Source organism: Patella vulgata, chromosome 3 (genome assembly GCF_932274485.2).
Source record: "Patella vulgata chromosome 3, xgPatVulg1.2, whole genome shotgun sequence".
NCBI lineage: Eukaryota > Metazoa > Mollusca > Gastropoda > Patellidae > Patella > Patella vulgata.
This window is the reverse complement of record NC_065881.2, coordinates 15,554,843-15,575,002: the sequence shown is the minus strand read 5'-3', so window position 1 is coordinate 15,575,002 and position 20,160 is coordinate 15,554,843. Positions and strand designations below refer to the sequence as shown.

At 33.9% G+C, this 20,160-nt stretch overlaps 1 protein-coding gene across 2 annotated transcripts in view; it reads right to left on the bottom strand.

Annotated features, from left to right (window-relative positions):
* Positions 1-20,160, bottom strand: part of LOC126816158 (FHF complex subunit HOOK interacting protein 2A) — a 59,461-nt gene that overhangs the window by 18,420 nt on the left and 20,881 nt on the right. For both annotated transcript variants that reach the window (XM_050542392.2, XM_050542393.2), the window contains exons 11-16: positions 18,442-18,952; positions 4,960-5,020; positions 4,689-4,779; positions 3,880-4,020; positions 1,281-1,421; positions 405-508 (exon numbers count right to left, since the gene is read on the bottom strand). In XM_050542392.2, the coding sequence (XP_050398349.1) occupies positions 405-508; positions 1,281-1,421; positions 3,880-4,020; positions 4,689-4,779; positions 4,960-5,020; positions 18,442-18,952 (1,049 nt within the window). The remainder of the gene's footprint in view (positions 1-404; positions 509-1,280; positions 1,422-3,879; positions 4,021-4,688; positions 4,780-4,959; positions 5,021-18,441; positions 18,953-20,160) is intronic.

The following is a 20,160-nucleotide window of genomic DNA, read 5'->3' as shown; positions in this document are numbered from 1 at the left end:
GTAGATTTAAATTGACCAATATGTCATGTTTGGACTGTCGAATACTGTGGATGATACTGAGTTAAAGACTTGGCTCCTTTAAGAATGATTAAATAACGAGCTTCTGATAATGGGTTATGTTTCTACAATGGTGTATGAATATCCTTGCATGTATTCTGATGGATTACAATTCACAAATAAATCCCATCAAATAGAACCAGTGTGAGTATTGGTGCCATTTCTGTCACATTTTCAATAACGATGCACTGTATTTACATATTGGTCAGTCAACATGCAGAATGCAAATAGTTGAATAAAATATCAAGGGCATTCTGGCAAAGACTTGGAATACATTCAATTAATACTAGCATGCAACCTCTCTTACTTTCATTCGCTTCTTTGAATCAATTTATTCAATATCCTACCTCTTAACTGTTTCTGCTGCACCCATTAAATTCTTTCGTGCCGTACCAAGTTTATTCTGGAAATCTGATTCTGTTTTCATGTACACCAAAACTTCAGCAGAAATCTGAAGGAAAAAAAATCTATTACATGTTATTCTGAAATTACAAGTCAAATGGATTTATTTCTTGTTCTACAGATATATCTGATAAAATGTCTAGAGAAACATTTAACTTTATTCCAGCTTAAAAATTATCTTTAACAAAAGACTTTTTTCCTGACAATAAAAATAAATTCCAAGTCCAATGTCAAATAATGCAATTAATAAATCTGTTTTCAGATCTATTCCAACTTATATATTATCTTTAACAAAAGCGGCTTTTCTACTGAAGAAGAAAAATAAATTTAAAGACCTATGTCAAATAATGCAATTAACAAAATTATTTTCCCTGTTCTTTCATCCTTCATCCTGACTGAAAATGCAATATTAAGTTGCTTATGATGTTTTTTGATGCAGATTTAGAGAAATCTTTTCAAAGTAGAAATGGCAGCTCCATGTATTTCAAGACCAAATGTTTTAAGATGTTTTTTACTGTCTACAATAAAATTTGAATTTATAAAAAAATTTCATTCATAGTTTAGACCTGCTCAATGGTTTCTAGGGATTCAAAATTTGAAAGAATAAAATGAATGGAAAATCTTCTGAAGCAAATGAAAAAATAAAATTGTTAGCTATATACATAAGTCATGTGTTCTAGAAAAAATAAACATATCCTGTCATGTGCATGCTACATGCATTTGTCACTACTTACAGTATAGCTAACCGAAGTAATGTTAAAAAGAATAATGTTAACCTCTTTTAAAACATCACGTAGCATTCTAGTTTCGTGTTTACTTACCTTTTTTAAAACATTATGTAATGTTCTAGTTTTAGGATCCATTGGTATGAAAGGATCCAGTAAATATTCCTGTATATTAGGGTGTGGCAATATGGCCACTCGGGATATCAATGATGTCACTAGCAGATTGACAGGATAACTCTAAAATATAAAACAATGCCCTTTATAATCAAGAATAATCCCCAACCTAGATTCTTGGTCTTTGGACAAAAAAGGCTGTATACATGCACCTATATACAAATTGCTTACAGAGAGAGAGAGAAATTGGGTTTAACGTCCACTCGACACCAACTAGGTCATTTCGGGACTAACATATGGTTTAATTTTATTTCAATAATTCGGAGGACCCGGAGAAAACCCACGAGATTGGACAGGCGACCCTGTTCCTTGCCACGTACAATCGGGGATTCAAAACCACGCCAGTTGACTCAATGACAGGCCGCATGATACAGCACGCACGTGCTAACCATTCGGCCATCCAACCCCCCAAATTGCTTACAATTATCATCACAAGATCTCTTTGATTTCAGTAAAAGATGGATTACCAAGCAGAGAAACATACATCCGCCAAGCAGTTAAGTCATCTGAGCAGTCCAAAAAGGTCAATAACTTTGAAGTTCTTATCAGAAATTGTTGAAAATAAACAGACCTCTTCATCTCATGACCGTCAAGGAAGCAAATTAATACAAGCCTCCTTGGCTAGTTTTTGTGTCCTATTCTTTATGCCTTTAAATTGTACAATAGTATCAAAATAAATACTGTTTAAACTATCTCATGATTGTAAATACTGTGTGTTAATTCAAAGTCAATCATACGATCAAGAGTTCAAGGGCTAGAACTCCAGACAACAATTACCGGTATCAGAAATCTCTGAAATTAAATAGGTGTGTTATGAATCTCCATTCGCCAGTCAATCAAATGATCAGTATACTGCACTCGGTAATTATCTTTAACCAGAATCAGTAATTATCTATACAATAATTATCTTCATCCATAATCAGTAATTATCTATAAAATATTTGTCTTCAACCAGAAACGGTATATGTCTATAAAATGTTTATCTTAATCCAGAATCAGCAATTGTCTATAAACTATCTTGTACCTGAATCTAAATCATATTTTTATTATGACTTTAGATAAAATCCCAGTAACATCAGTAAATACAATTTCTTATAATTTGAAATATAAGAAATAAAAGATATACGCCCACAGCAGTTAAGTCGTCCAAGCAGTCAACAAGTATTTTCTTTTGTCAGTAATGAGAACATTTACACCACATGAAAATCTAATTACGAGTAATAACCCATGAAGTAATTATCAGAAAACATTAGAAATTGTTTCGGTTGCTTGTCTCATGACCTTAAACAATTTATATTAACTTGAGCCTCTTGAGTGAATGAATGAAATGGATTTTTAGCCTCAAGAGTGTCCAAAAGATTTTTCAAAGTGATTAGGGCCTTAATTAACTCTGGCAGTAATTATTGGAAATTGTTGGAAATGAATAGGATTCTTTGTCTTGTGACCTTAAACACTGTGTATAAGTTTATGATCAATCAGATATTAACTTTAGCCTCTAGAGCTTCTACAAGATTTTTCAAAGAGGTCAAGGGCTATAACTCTGGCAGTAATAATTGAAAATAGTTAAAAATCAATGGCTTCTTCGTCTCATGACCTTAAACAGTGCGCATAAATTTGTCAATCGGATATTAACTTTAGCCTCTAGTGTGTCCACAAGATATTTCAAAGTGATTAAGGGCCATAACTCTGGCAGTAATTATCGGAAATCATTGAAAATCAATAGGCTGCTGCATCTCATGACCTGAAACACTGTGCATAAATTTTAAGTCAATTGGATATCAACTTTAGCCTCTAGAGTGTCTACAAGATATTTCAAAGAGATCAAGGGCTATAACTCTGGCAGTAACAATCAGAAATCACTGAAAATCAACAGGCCTTCAACACTGTGTATAAATTTCAAGTCAATCGGATATTAACTTTAGCCTCTAGAGTGTCCATAAGATTTTTTCAAAGTATTCAAGTGCAATTACTCTAGTAATCATCGAAAATCACTGAAAATCAATTGGCTTCTTCGTCTCATGACCTTAAACACTGTGTGTAAATCTAAAGTCAATTGGTTATATTAACTTTAGCCTCTAGAGCGTCCACAAGATTTTTCAAACTATGGCAGTAATTATCTGAAATTGCTGCAAATCAATAGACTTCTTTGTCTCATGACCTTAAACACTGTGTATAAATTTAAAGTCACTCAGATATTAACTTTAGCCTCTAGAGCGTTCACTCTCGGACCGACGGACGAACAGACGGACGTATTTGGGCGACTACAATACATACACGACCACATTTCAATGTGGGCATATATAAAGACACATTACTATTTATAAATTACATACAAATAACAGTATTCATTCATAAAATTTCTGCAAATCATTCCAGATTATCAACTCCATAGCACTTAATATCGTCTTCGGCTGAACCGAATAATATTGGTGTGACCTTGGAGATGATACTCTCTAATATGGAGAGATTTATTAACTGCTGCTACACTATCTAATAACACCTGCTGTTTATTATCACAAACCTGGTTCAGTGTTCTTGACAATTTATCTAATAACATTTTTACAAATGATCCTTCCCAGAACGGCTCAGTACTAAAATCTTTATCAACAACAGGTTCAGATGGCCAGTTCCATGGTTTACACATTTGTTCCACGTTAGAGAACTGAAACACATGATGATAATTCTATTAAAGCAGTTACAACAATTCTTATTAAATAAACAGTTGGTACTAATTACAGAGCTGTCTTCCATTGTCTGTGTTTTTTTTATCTTTTTAAATGAAATAAAGAATCAGAGGGTGATAAAAAGACATGTATATAAAATTACAGAGCATTATATGTTTTCATTTCATTTGGACACCAGGAGGTTCCGTTCATCCACAGGATTTTTCAAACTAGTTTCCCCATGAGTAAATGGAAATGGCATTGTCTGGACAAAATTTCTTTCAGCGCATGGTTGGTACAGATTATTAAGAAGTCGAATTCCATTTCATTTCATTGTGAGAGAAATGGAGTTTAACATCCATTTGACACGAACCAGACCATTTCAGGACTAACATATGGTTTAATTTTATTTCAATAATTCACTTGCGTGTATGGGTCTTTAGTAATGGGAGGAAACCGAACATCCCGGAGAAAACCCACCAGGTTGGAAAGGTCACCATACTCTTTGTCAGGTACAAGTGAAAAATTGAACCATGCCACTCAACTCAATGACAGGTCTTAGGATAAAAAGCACACGGGTTAAACCATTTGGGCACTAAAAAATATAATAAAAAGCTTTTCAGAAATGGAGGGTAGAAATATGGAAAAGATCTCATGTATTACAGACCTGTTTATGTGCATCTTTTAAATACATATCGTAACCGCTATCAGCTGTTTGATATGATGACTTAGCTTCTTCTGGTAATAAACTTAAAAAACTACAAAAATAAATAAAACTTCATGTTATATACATAATATACATAACAAACCCCCCAAAACAACACATGTTCAACTAACATAATATTGTATACAAAGCCACTTTTAAAAACCAGTAATTAAGAAATAAAATGTATCCTCTAGCTGTGTGCAAAAATGCAATTAATTAAATGTTTGCTTACCTCGTCACAATCTTATGTACTTCAGCTCTTGGATATGACTTTGGAGTATCGGTACCAGTACCTGAAATACAAGAAAGTAAGAAATCAGTGTCTTTTTTTTATTCTGTACAGAAAGGGAAATCTCCAAGGACTAAAAGAATTGGCATCACCTTAATAACAAAAGTTCCTTATATAATAAAGACCCACATTCACATTCCTTAGCATGAGCAACTTCAAAATTTAATTATTTCTAACTTTTGCTGAAAAAAACAACCATGGCAAAAACAAAATTTGAATTCATTGTGGATGGGTAGGTGTGAAATATAAAATTTGCCAATTATTTTGAGTTCAAAATCATAACGCCTGTTATTGCAAGTTCAAAACCCTGTTTTTATGAGTTTAATCTTGTTATTGTAAGTTTAAAATCTGAATTACAGTTATTGTAGGTTTAAAATCCCCAATTACTGTTATCATGAGTTTAAAAATTCTTATGCCTGTTATTGTGAATTCAAAATCCTAATTTGATGGAATTACAATGGATTTGTGGGTCTTGAATATCCTGAGGTTTTTCCTATCAATAACCACATACTTGACAAGTTAAAATTAATCTGTTTTTCTAGATAATTCAACTATTGCATGTTACTTAAGTTGTCTGGCTGAAAAAACCTTATAAAAAAATAGAGTAATTTTTTTGTTAAAAAAATTGTGAAAAGGACAGACTAGACACACATAATACCTGTATAACTATAATGTATAAATGCCCTTGTTAAATCTGATAACTAGGTATTAATGTCAATGATGTGGTCTTTAATGATGAAATATCAGTAAAGGACATATATAAACATTTACAAGCTTATATACGGTACACAGATTCAAGTCTAAAAACCTTGAAGAATATCATTCTTAAGATCATTAAAATTAGTGATTAATGCTTACACTATCGTCTGATATAGCCTACCGGTATTTTTCAGTTTGTTTCAAGCCTAAAATCATGAAGATTTTCAATAAATCATGCTTAAAATCACTAGATAGAGAGATCAATATATCGACTGATATGTGATATACCAGTATTTTTCAGTTAGTTCACCACACTGATGATCCAAGCTTACATCATGAAGATAAGAATATCATTCTAAAATTACTAAAATTAGTCATGAGCTGCACAGTATCGGCTTATGTATATTCAGTTGGCCCAAATCAACATCGGTCAACAACTGCATGATCTACCATTATGTTTCAGCTTTTTCATACGGATTCAAGTTTAAAATCCTTAAGGATATTCCTCTTAAGATTATGGGGGGTTGGATGGCCGAATAGTTATCATTGAGTCAACTGGTGTGGTTTTGATTTCCAGGTTGTACGTGACAAGGAGTGGGGTTGCCTGTCCAATCTCGTGGGTTTTCTCCGGGTCCTCCGCTTTCCTCCCACTGCTAAAGACCCCTACGCACAAGCAAATTAATGAAAAAAAGTGAACTCTCTCTCTCTTAAAATTAAGGATGAGTCAAACAGTGGTTTGCTACTGGCTGATGCATGCCTAAATGGCCCAAATCAATATTGACCAGCAACCGGTCCAGCAATAATTTTCAGCTGTTCACCACACAGATTCAAGTTTAAAATTTTCAAGAATATCAAATTGAAGTTACTGATGAGACAATCGCCAACATCCATCGACAACTTTGTCTACCGATATTTTCAGCTGTTCGCTACAGTAATTTGGATGTAGGATTAAATTGTTAAATTGATAGGAATTATTTGTCTCTTATGTACTAATACAGACCATCTATAAATCGGTTTATATATTCATTCAGCGTAGGGATACTATTTGTCTCAAACGTAAAATGAATCTGTGATATCCATGACAAAAACAGTCAGCTCATAGGGCCTACCCACCATCTTCAATATAAAAAGATGTCGGCCCGTCCAGTTATTTATCGGCGCCAGGCTGACGGACTGACGTAAATTTTAAACACTGTATAATCCACAACTACATATACATGTATCAGGTGGAAACGAAACAAAAATAAAAATGAGGATTTATCATCATTCAAGGACATTTTTGAGAAACATTTTAGACATACGATATTGCTGAATAAGAATAATACTTCTTCCAGATCTGTGGGTGAAAAAGAATGGGGTATAGAATCTTGTCAACACAATGCTTCAGTTATTTGCGGTTGTACGTGACAAGGAGTAGGATCGCCTGTCCAACTTCGTGGGTTTTCTCCGGGTCCTCCGGTTTCCTCCCACTGCTTAAGACCCCTACGCGCAAGCGAATTATGGAAATAAAATTGAACCATATGTTAATCCCGAAATGACCTAGTTTGTGTCGAGTGAACGTTAAACCCCATTTCTCTCTCTCTGTTTCAGTTATTTGTGACTAACAGATCTGTGGGTGAAAAAGAATGGGGTATAGAGTCTTGTCAACACAAAGCTTTAGTTATTTGAAACTAACATACCATACTGCAGTAAGTTTCATTTCTATGGTTAAGTACACAGTAGCCCCTGAGGGACATTCTGGTTTAGAGGTCAGTGTCCTGCCACAGAACTCTCATGGGTCAAATTACTATTCGGGTCATGAAAATGAACAGAAAAATATTTCATCAGATATCTTTTAATAAATTACAAATTCAATGGGTTTATGATTTCTTGTTCCATCTAAATCCCAAAAATTCCCTGTACACCGATAAGCTTTCTAACACTCTTTCAAAAAAAATCAGCAGAACATTTTCCGCTCAATGACAAGAGAAATTTATCATGACAACAAAAAGCTGATCATACACAATTCATGAAGATTGTTTTCTATATCACAGATTTAAAGAAATGAAATAAAATGCGGTTTAAGTCCTATCTTTCTGCACCAACTGGACAATTTAAGATGGGTATACCCCATCTAGATGATGAGGGATATTTTACCCAGTCAGTTAAAGGGGCATTTGGTAAAATTAGATAAAGAGCTGACAGTTCTCACTAAAATAGTTAAACAATCGATAAAGAAAGAATATGATGAAAACTTCAGTCAAATTACTTCACTCTGAGCCTAGTTATCAGCAAATCAATTACAGCCTAGCCTTCACATTGCTACCATTGTTACGATAACAAACAAAGTCCTGATTATCCATTTTTACGATATTCACAAAACATATTTCAATGGCATTGAGAGTTCATTGAGTTCACCGACTGGGCTAATGAAGATGGTATATGCCACATTGTATATGCTATGAGTATTAGGGAAATTTTATCTATTCATATATTGAATTCCATCTGTCAAGGGTTCTTTTCTTTATGTTTACACAGGACCTCGTTTTTTTCATCGCAGTGGGGGAACCACTCTGGAAAATCCTGATGAACTTTCTCGGTGTTCTTTGTGTTTAATGTCAGCTTCCACCAAAGGTGATATCGCAGACAAGTTGTCTTTTTCATTATCTTAGTGCACACGCAGGGGTCTTTCCTGTGGGAGGAAACCGGAGTACCCTTTATCATTGACTCAAATCCACGTAGTTCTGTCATCTCAATTGGAAGAAATGAGATTTAATTCAGTTCAAAGATAACATCTGAAGTGATAAAATGATATTTCTCTTATTTCCGTTTGTCATGCCACTGAATTTTTCAGTTAGTGATTCAAATCAGAAACTTTGTGCACATTTCCAATTAAGCCACATTTTCTATTCTCCATTGCACACTGTGAACATGTCCTTCATGAATGGTAAATGTATTTTAAATGTAGAAATATGAAAATAAATGGTTCTAATGACCTTCCTTAAGTGATTTATTACCTTATATTAGAATTTAATTGAAAATTAATGATTATAAATCTAAGTCACGTCTAACGTCAATATAAATCACAAAGAAACAATCATCTCATTATTGATACTATGTTTATTAGTTTTATCAAAATACTAAATCAACCACCATTGACAAACTATATTCAGAACGTCCCAGCCGCCGTATTCCATGCTGGAATTAAAGTAACTATATACATGTATATGCACAATTTGCATTTTTCGGAAAATATTAAATTTCTCACAGCTTAAAGGAGCTAAATCACTAATATTTGGGACCTAGAAATTGAAACAAATGGGTCGCAACACATATAATAATGAAATATGAATGTATATAAACTGATTTACAATCAATCGTTTTTGTTTTTACCTTTTTTATTGTAATTTCTAATACACTAGAAGTCTCAATAGAATGGCAATCTCTAGTGTCTGGTTATTCCAGTCTACACTGATAGTATTGTATTGCGCATCTTCACCAGATAAGAATATGAAGTCACTGTTTGGCATAACTTGTGGAATATCTCTAGCCTCGTTCTTCGAGTCGCTTGTTACAAATAGCGCTGAAACACATTATGGTACACGATTCGTGTACCAATGGTAAAATGTTTATTTGGTCTTACATATTGGATATCAGAAGCCCATCTTTTCCCGGTAAAATCACAACATCAATGTTGATTTAAACTGACAAATAATTCGTGATTTCAATGTCGAAGACTTTGGATGATTTTGAGTTAGAGACTTAGCTACTTTAATCCACTCTAATACGTACCGTCCTGAGATTGATTATTTAACATTCTGTTAAGAAATTAAAATCAGAATAAGAAATGTAGATAATCTCCTGACTTAGATTTCGAAAAAAAGATAAAGATGACGATGGGCTTCTTATATTAGAATATCGTGAATGCAAAGTAGCAGAAAGATCAACTTAGAACAAACAAGCAGGCTGCCATGCAAGATATGCCCACATTTTGCCAGAGATGGAAGTAGAACAATCAGGAACCCAGATCTGTGGAATATAAATATAAGTTTCATCAAAATCGGAAAAAAATTAGGACCTCTCGAGCGGCCACAACTAAAAACATGATTGTTCATGCAATCAGAGTACATAATCCATGAAGTTATCGTCCGATACATGCCAATATAAAAATGAACCAAATTCTTTGGAATATAAATCAGATAAAAATTGTGACCTGTCGAGTGACCAGAAACAAATGTGAACGGACGTCCGAATGGACAGGGTTGATGACAAAATATGACCACATAAAAATGTGGGCGTATAAAAATGTAGACCAGTGCTGTTGACAGATTCTGTCAAGAAAAATAAGTGAGAAGAGAGAAATATAGAAAAAGTAAATTGCACCATTTAAATTGGGTACAGCATAGATCAATGGAATTTCAGTTCATATCTTGGTAAATACTGAAAGGAATTTAACCATTTGCAAGAGATTTCAATATTGCTAACATAACACAAAGAGACTTTAACGCAAGTCATCTATAAATGTATTTATTACTACATGCCACATGTATTAAGCCACAAGATGCAATGCCTTATTCTCCTGATTATATAAAATCCATATGATTTGGTACTTAAAATTTAATGAATGCTCTGAAACTGTATATATATGCTGTTATGCTAAATTACTCTAATGAGCATTCACTTTTTTATCAGCTCACTTGTTCTAATAATACAATTTTATCAAGCTTGTATGAATTGTTTTCATATCCATTCCAAACAGATGCGACATACAAAAGCCCCTATATAGGTGACATATCACATATACGCAGCAGCTGCACACAAATCTATAGAGAAGGACAATGAGTCAAATCCTGAGTTGCATTACCCTATCATATATATACCCTACCCTTACTAGACTGATCTGTGTAAATTCTTGGAAATCACTGAAAATCAATAGGCTTCTTCGTCTCATGACCTTAAACATTGTGTATAAATTTAAAGTCAATCGGATATTAACTTTGACCTCTAGAGCGTCCACAAGATTTTTTGAAGTGATCAAGGGCCATAACTCTGGCAGTAATTATCAGAAATTGCTGAAAATCAATAGGCTTCTTCAACTCATGACCTTGAACACTGAATTTAAAGTCAATCGGATATTAACTTTAGCCTCTAGAGCGGCCATAAGATTTTTTGAAGTGATCAAGGGCCATAACTCTGGCAGTAATTATTGGAAATCGCTGAAAATAAATAGGCTTCTTCATCTCATGACCGTAAACACTGTATATAAATTTAAAGTGAATCGGATATTAAAATTAGCCTCTAGATCGTCCACAATTAATTACTGGCCTATAGAAATAAAAACTACTTCATGTTACAGTTTTACACTGGCCTATAGAAATACTGATTACCTCATGATACTGGTCTATGGAAATATTAATTACCTCATGTTAATGACCTATGGAAATACTGATTACCTCATGATACTGGCCTATAGAAATACTAATTACCTCATGATACTGGCCTATGGAAATACTAATTACCTCATGATACTAGCCTATGGAAATACTGATTACCTCATGATACTGGCCTATAGAAATACTAATTACCTTATGACACTGACCTATAGAAATACTAATTACCTTATGATACTGGCCTATGGAAACACTGATTACCTTATGATAATCTAACGATACTCCTTGATAAATTTTTATCCTTTTTTTTAATAGATCTGACCGATAGAGCAGAACAACTTGCAAAAGCATTTGGTAGATTGTCGTCTATCAATAATACAACATCAACCAAAAGAAGAATTTAAACCATTAAAGCCACCATTTCACAAAAGTCCTTACTGTATTATGATAAAGGGTGAATTTATAATAGAAATGTAAATATAATGAAGTGATCATGAACTATTAATTAATAATACAAGGAATGAATACAGTCTAACATTGTAGCAAGCCTATTTTCCAAAGAAATGTTTGCACTGCATGTACATGTACAATCACTACATGTTGATTTTAACTGCAGATATGTATTGTGTTTTTTTATTTCATATATGTGTAATCTTATTCTCTTCAAATGTTTTCTGATTTTAAAGCTTCCAGACTATTGTATATTTGAGAAACCCATGGAGCTGTTTCGTTGTCCGTCATCTAACTGAATACCGTAGCGTTAATACAAATAAAATATTGTTTATAAAGAAACAAAAAAATGTTGATCAGAGGAAGATCATTAAACAAATAAACAAATGCACTTTACTTATATTGATTGAGACATGGCATGACTTCTGTAAGTGAAAAATAACCTCCCTGCTAGTGGATAGTAATAAAGTGTAGACTGAATGTTTGTACATGTATAAGATCACATAAGTGTAGACAGGACTTATGTAATATACCGTAACAATAACCTCCCAGACAGCAATAGCGGTGTAGACATGACTTATAAGAGAACAGTAATTTCCCAGCTACGAATAGTAGTAAAGTATAACAAGGACTTTATGTAAGAGATTATATAAGTGTAGACAGGACTTATGTAAGAGTACATTAACCTCCCAGCCAGTAACAGTAGTGTAGACAGGACTTGTGCAAGAGGACAATAACCTCCCAGTCAGTAACAGTAATATACAAAGGACTTATGTAAGATTACATTAACCTCCCAGCCAGTAACAGTAGTGTAGACGGGCTTTATGTAAGATTACATTAACCTACCAACTAGTAACAGAAGTACATTGTTGACATAATGAATTGATTCTACAACATCTATAAGAGATCTGATAACAACCAGTTGATATATCAAAGTCAGTTACACCAATCAATAAAAAAACAATTAATAACCAATACACTAGAGAAATAGTTAAATTTGAGTATGAATGCTCCATTAATCACTATGTGTAAACACATAGATTACATGTTATATTGGTATCTATTAACACTGTGTTTTTCAGTCATATAGTTCATTATTAAAATCGTGTTCAGTCAGACGATACCCTTCTACTTAATGTCCACTTCAGTCAGAGTAATAACTTTCGCAAAAGTCAACAAGCTTTTAATTTGTGATCAGTGATTATAAAGTCATGGTAGATGAAAAGATAATATGTACTCGAGAACAGATTTTAATGTGAACTATACTCAGGTATACTTGAGTTTTTGAGATCCAATAACAAGTAATTGTGTAACTTGACGCAGAGATCATCAAACGAGTCCTGCAATCTTTCCAAGCTAAACATATCAATGATATCTTGAAGCTTCTAATAATACTTGTAAAATTGCTAGACCTGATATAGGGTTTCTCTATCAGTGTCAGAACGAAATGTTCTCCATTGAATTGGCACTGAAAAGAAATGTACACCACCAGACACATCCTATAAATCCATTACATGCACTTTATGAACCTTTCAACACAGTAATCGAAATAATTAAAGTTTAAAATATTCTAGATGCTTGATAATGTCCACATTTATCACTGGATCAGGTGGTGTGCAGTTCCAGTGGGTATCATAACACACAGAGAAAGAAATGGGGTTTAACATCCACTCGAAACAAACTAGGTCATTTCGGGACTAACACGGTTCATTTTTATTTCAATAATTTGCTTGCATGTGGTTGTATAAAAACTTTATGGTAAATAAAAAAAGATAGATTACAAGGTATAAAAAACATAGCAGTTAAAAAGTCCATAAAGGTTGTTGCAATATGAATGTTTGGATAACAATGAGAAAGAGAGAGAGAGAGAGATGAGGTTTACTGTCCACTCGACCCAAACTAGGTAATTTCGGGACAAACAATACATATGGTTCAATTTTATTTCAATAGTTTACTTGAATGTAGGGGTCTTTAGCAGTGGGAGGAAACCAGAGGACCTGGATAAAACCCACAAGGTTGGACAAGCGACCCTACTCCTTGTCACGTACAACCACAGAATCAAAACCATGCCAGTTGACTCAATGACAGACCTTATGATACAACGCGCACGGGCTAACCATTCGGCCATCCAACCCACCCGTATCTTTACAGATAAGCCCACCTGAGAATACTCAAGACTTACATTGTGCATAAAGTTACGTCCACATAAATATGATATTGTAATATAAGTATGCGGTGTATGCAATGGGGACCCTGGAAATAGCGGTAGACAATCATTGTAGTCTATTTTCAGGTTAGTCAGGTCATTTCGGGTTAGAGTTACCTACATGTACATGTAACCCTAACCCAATCGTCGTCTAGCCAAGCATGTGGGAATTTCCGACCTCCACATCCAGTCGATGAATTAACTTTCCTAAGTTGTGGGTGTTAGTTGTAAGTGTCATGAAAGCTAAATTATAATCATATAAGCAGTCGTTGTTGTTTGTATTTCAGAGGAGAGCCAAAAAAAAGCTCCCCTCAATCAACGAATTGAAAAAATCGCTTCCCCCAAAAAACTCTCCCAGTTTTGATAAGAAGAGTGATTTAGAAATTAAGGTGAGTGATCTGATATTAAGGAGAGTGATTAGTTATGTGAATGGGAAATGGTTCTAAGATCAATAAATGCATGTAATGGGGTCATTCCTGGTTTCATAAATGATAATAAACTCCCAATGACTATGTAAAGGAGAGTGATTTTCAGTTTTAAGCGGAGGGAAAAAAAACTCCCCTCGGTCGACATTCAGGTGAGCGGAAGGTGATTGAGAGCGATAGCTTGCCTTAAAAAACAATGACAGTATAAGAGAAGATTAAAATGAGAGAAAAGAATCTCTCAATTCAGGATTCTCAAGACCTCACCAATATATACTGTCACATATGGTCCACTTTACATGGTTTGTTAAATTTGAAAAAGAAATGTAAACTCCATGTGTTCAAATATCACAATAACAAATAAGACAAATGCGTCTACAAAAATATGAGCAAATATCCAGTTGATTTTATGAAATATCTATGTAAATATTGTACTAGTAAAACTACCTTATATTCGTCAATGTAATCGTTAATGTCTAGAGAGGATTGTATGAAATATCAAAGTATACCCTATGCTATATATGAATGTCGACAATTTCCATTAAATTGAGGAAGTTTATTTTATGGCCAATTTTTTCAAACTTCAAATCAGAATCATTGAAGACTGAAATTTACAGACATTACATATCAACACCCACCCAGACCTTTATTAGAACATGCTTAAAAGACACCATAAAATCTTTACTTCAAATTAATAATTATGGCTTTTTTATGGTTACTCGTCATGTAGATATAAATATTTTACGTCAACAATATGTCTGAGTAGCTTCGTCAATTATGCAGCAGAATACAAACAAAAAAATAAAATGAGTTCATCTCTTTGAAAGTACCGCTATTAAAGAATTTTCCATCAAAGGCAACTTTTTGAACAAGAACTTGATGAGTTTTCTGGTAGAGTCAATGTGTGTCTACTATTTTCTTATAGAGGAACACCACTTAAATTCATTATTGTCTCAAGATTCATAGGGTGTCATTTTAAATCCAGGAGAGAGATAGAGAGAGATTAACACATGTCTAGACATTATAACCATAGTAATTTAACAAAATATAGATTACCGTGTATATAGAGATTATATTCACAAAACTAATTTATCTAAAAATTATCAAGAGATTTATACAATAATAGAGAGGTTCAGATGCACTCCAAGATCGAGAACAAGGTGATTCCATTTTTGCATGCTATGTCATCAGTTTTCGAGGGCTTCCCCCTCGATGGCAGACGAACTCGCTTGTGAAAACGTCCTGTACCCTTTAAAGTCGTAAGTGAATTCCATGGTGGTTTAATTCTATTTTAGAAAATCTTTTCATAATTATACCGAAACACATCCCTTTCAAATATACAAGCATTTGTTAGGCACTGTTTGACTGGTTGGATAAAAGCGAAATGATAGAACGAATCGACACTTTCAAACAGTGCACCTTTTGCGCTATCCAATTTTCAGGAAATGTGGTGTACTTCAAAGCCCAGCTTAGGCATGGGCCGGGGGCCCCGCGATTCATGGCAAAATGAGAAAAAAACTATTAAATTCCAGATGAAACTTCCACTCATCGGTCTAGTGATTGGTCGAAACATGTGACGTAGGCGATCAAGATCGCTCATATGCTAATTATATGCCATTTACGACTGAATAGATTTCCTATTTGATCAGATATTATGTAATATCTTACATGCACCAATCAGTGGGCTATGAGGGAAATTTTGCCTGGACAACGAGGCTATAACCTACTCTTATTTCAAATTGCAACTGTCGGGGGTTACACAATGAAGTGTGCAATGAAGGAAATTTTGCCTAGATAGCGAGGCTATAGCCTACTCTTATTTCAAATTGCAACTGTCGAGGGTTCTATGCCAATTGCAATGGGTACATAGGACCTTGGTTATTCGTCCTATCCGAATGACTAGACACTAAGGCTGAATATCCTTGAGTAAAACATCCAATCACCACAAACTAGATCATTTCAGTACTAATTCAGTACAATTTTATTTCAATAATTTGCTTGCAAGTACAGGTTTTTAGTGGTGTGGCGAGAATGGATGACCCAGGGAAAACCCACGAGGTTGGACTGGCAACCCTACAGTACTCCTTGTCACGTACAACCAGGGAATCGAAACCACACAATGTGACTCAATGACAGACCTTATGATTTAAAGAGAGAGAGAAAAATGGTGTATACTCGACACAACCTAGGTTGTTTTGGGAAGACCCCAGATTAAACGAAGGGCTGTCATGTTGCTGTACTTGGAATAGATTTGATTGAAGGGAAGAACAGACACACTCCCTCAAAAGCTCAAGTATCAGAAACCAATCCAGCAATGGCCAGAGAGGGATTTCTCGGGCCATTGCTTAAGGAATATGAGATAGTCCAAGTGATAGACTACATGTATAATAGTCCCAGTCATGGATTATAATAAAATAGATGAGTCATACAAGTGTGGTTAGTACATATCACAGAGGTCTAAGTTCTCAATGTCTTAAAAGCGCCCGAAGAAATTAAAGATAGATTACATACGCCACATTAACTGAGTCTTTTGAGGAAATCCATAAAGGTTGTGACATTTTTATTCTTTTTCAGGTAATGGAAACGTGTACTAAAACTTGTCAAGGGCAACAACACATGAAATAATCAAAATATGATTGACTTCTAGTTCTTACTGGAGTTAACATAGAATAAAAAATATCTACCAGTAATCAGAAAATTTTAGATGTTTGGGGCATCAAATATATAACCAGGAGGCTTTTCATCTTGTGAACAGAAACATTGAGAATAACTTTCGACGTAATTGAATGAAAAATGAAAAACTTACGCTCTAGGGATTTCACAAGATGTTTCAATGCAAGTAATTATCAGAAACAGTTGAAAATAGGTTTCTTCATCCCATAAACACAAATGCTTTGTATAAATTGTTATGGTAAATGATTGATAGTTTTTGCATCTAAGCATTCAGACGATGTTCCAAAGTGATAATTCAAATAGTAATTATCAGAAATTTTTTAAGATACATAGGTTTCTTTGTCTTAAAAACATAAATATTGTGCACCTATCTAAGCATTTCACATGATGTTCTAAAGTGATAATTCATATAGTAATATCAGGAATTTTTTAAAATACATAGGTTTCTTAGTCTTAAAAATATAAATATTGTGCACCAACTTCGAAAGAAATTTTCTAAGTGATCAAGGGCCAGAACTCGAAGAGTAATTATTGGAAATTGCTGAAAATCAATAGGATTCTTCATCACAGGCACATAAGCACTGTGGATAAATTTCAATTGGTGATAACTTTATCCTCAAGAGTATCTATCTATAAGATTTTACAAAGTGATGAAGGACAATAACTTGGAAATTGTTTAAAATCAATAGTCTTATTTGGCTCATGTACAAATTGTGTATAAATTCCAAGTCAATCCGATGATAACTGTTGCTTCTAAAGCCTCCACTAGCAATTGTGGATGACGGAGAGAGAGAGAAATGGGGTTTAACGTCCACTTGACACAAACTAGGTCATTTCGGGACTAACATATGGTTTAATATTATTTCAATAATTCGCTTGCGCATAGGGTTCTTTAGCAGTGGGAGGAAACCGGAGGACCCGGAGAAAACCCACGAGGTTGGACAGGCGACCATACTCCTTTTCACTTACAACCGGGGATTCGGGATGACGGATGGACAGACAGTTTTTGTTTAGTATTTAAACATATATGTACATTAAGCAAGTTCTATTCTAGGTCTTTCTTTAGGCCAGAAATGTTATCTAAATTATTAATTAGACATTAATTAACTTATCCAGACCATAATCAACTCTCGATGTCATTGCTAGCCTGCTGCTCAACTTTCATTCATGATTTAATCATGAAATGGATAATCGAGACTATGTTTTACTTTGGTAATGATGATCGAGGCTAGGCCGAAAATTCAATCACTAAATTCTTGGTTCAGAGTGGATCAATTTGACTGAAATTTTCAGCAAATTCTCTTTACATTATCTAGTTTTTAACTATTACAGTGAGAACTACCATTTTCAGCAAATTCTCTTTACATTATCTGGTTTTTAACTATTACAGTGAGAACTACCAGCTCTTTATCTAATCTCCCATAATGTATCTTTAATAATTGCTTAACTTTTCTGTTTCCAGATCGCCAGGTAATATATATAACCAAAAGGCTATTTTCATTTCAAGTTATATTTTCTTTATGACCTACTCACTGAATAAGAAATAACAAAAAAAAGGCTGAAAAAAGATTCACTATTGAATAACAAGAGATGAAATATTACTCACCATTGCCACTTTCTATTTCTCTATCAGGAGAATCATCATTAACAATACTGTCAAGTAGTTTTTCCGTTTCTGTTTTCTCAATTATCTTTAACTCCATTTCTTTGTGTACAACTTGTAATTTGACAGTTTCATCGCTGACAGTTTGTCTTAACACATCATCTTGCACATTCTCATCAGCAGTTTTTTCCCCTGATAATTCACCAATATCACTCTCCATCTTTTCCCCGTCACGCTCAACCTTAAGATTGTTTAAACACACACCAGTTTTGATTGGCGATTTTTGCGTAAGATCTTGAGTATCAGTTACTGATAAAACCTCAGTTTTACCCTCACAGGACGAAGCATCATCTTTTTGTAAAGAATTTCTGTTGACTTCCTTGTCATTTTTTTTAATGGTGTCCAAAGTAATGTAACTTCTGCCGAGCAAGTTCCGTAAAATCAAATTGTGAAATATTGATTCCTCTTCTTTTTGTAGTAAAGTTTCAAACAATCTCATTGTTACCACACTCACCTGAAGAAAAACAACAATACAAAACAAACAAATGACTCAACAAAAACTATATAAATCTAATGATTTTTAATGAACTCTCTATCAAGGCTCCTATGAAACAATACATTTTGTTTTCAATACAGAGTAAAGGGAGAGTATATTTTTAATACCGGTACAAGCTGGACAATAGCTCTTATATATTTTGTTTCAAGAGAGAGAGAGAGAAATGGGGTTTAACGTCCACTCTACAGAAACTATTTCAATAATTTGCTTGTGTGTGGGGGTCTTTAGCAGTGGACGGAAACCGGAGGACCCGGAGAAAACCCACGAGGTTGGACAGGCGACCCTACTCCTCGTCTCGAAACCACGCCAGTTGACTCAATGACAGGCCTTATGATATTTTAGTTTTCAGTAAACCTTAAAAGGAGTTAGAAGTATAACAATCATGCAAGGAAGAACAGTATTTGATGTTTTCAATTTTACTTTCAAAAACACAGTAAAATTGCATAACCAACATGTAACAACAGTATTAGACACTTTCATTTTTCATTTGTGAAATGATGTTAAAAGCATTTAAGAAAGAACAGTATGGTATTCATCATTTTCAATTCGTTGATGAGATTGTTTGTGAAAGCTGCCTTATTTCCAATTTCAATATTCCCCTTTTCCGTTCTCCATATTATTATATTTTGTTTTATTAATCAGACAATTTATGAACAGACAAATATAAATTCTAAAACATAGTTCGTATGTTCACAGATAACAAACAACAGTGTATATTAATCCCAATAAATGGCATGGTTAAATGTCAGATTAACTTGACACAACTGTGTTATTCTAAATGATTCTTTCAAAACATTATTATAAAACAATATTCTGTTAGCGTTAAATAGGGAAACAAAAATCCAATATTCAGTTAGAATCAACCAGAAAAAAAAATCCCCATTACGTATTTAAACCATCCTTGTTTTTTCAAGAATATTACACCCAGGATTTTCTTTTTTCCCAAATTTTTCTTTATCTACTATCTTTAAAGTAGCTAAGTCTCTAACTCAATATCATCCAAATTCTTCGACATTGAAAACACGAATTATTTGTCAATTTAAATCAACATTGATGTTGTGATCTTACTGGAAAAAAGTGGGCTTCTCATATCCAATATTTAAGACAAAATAAACATTTTACCATTGGTACATGAATCATGTACCATAATGCGTTTCAGCGTCATT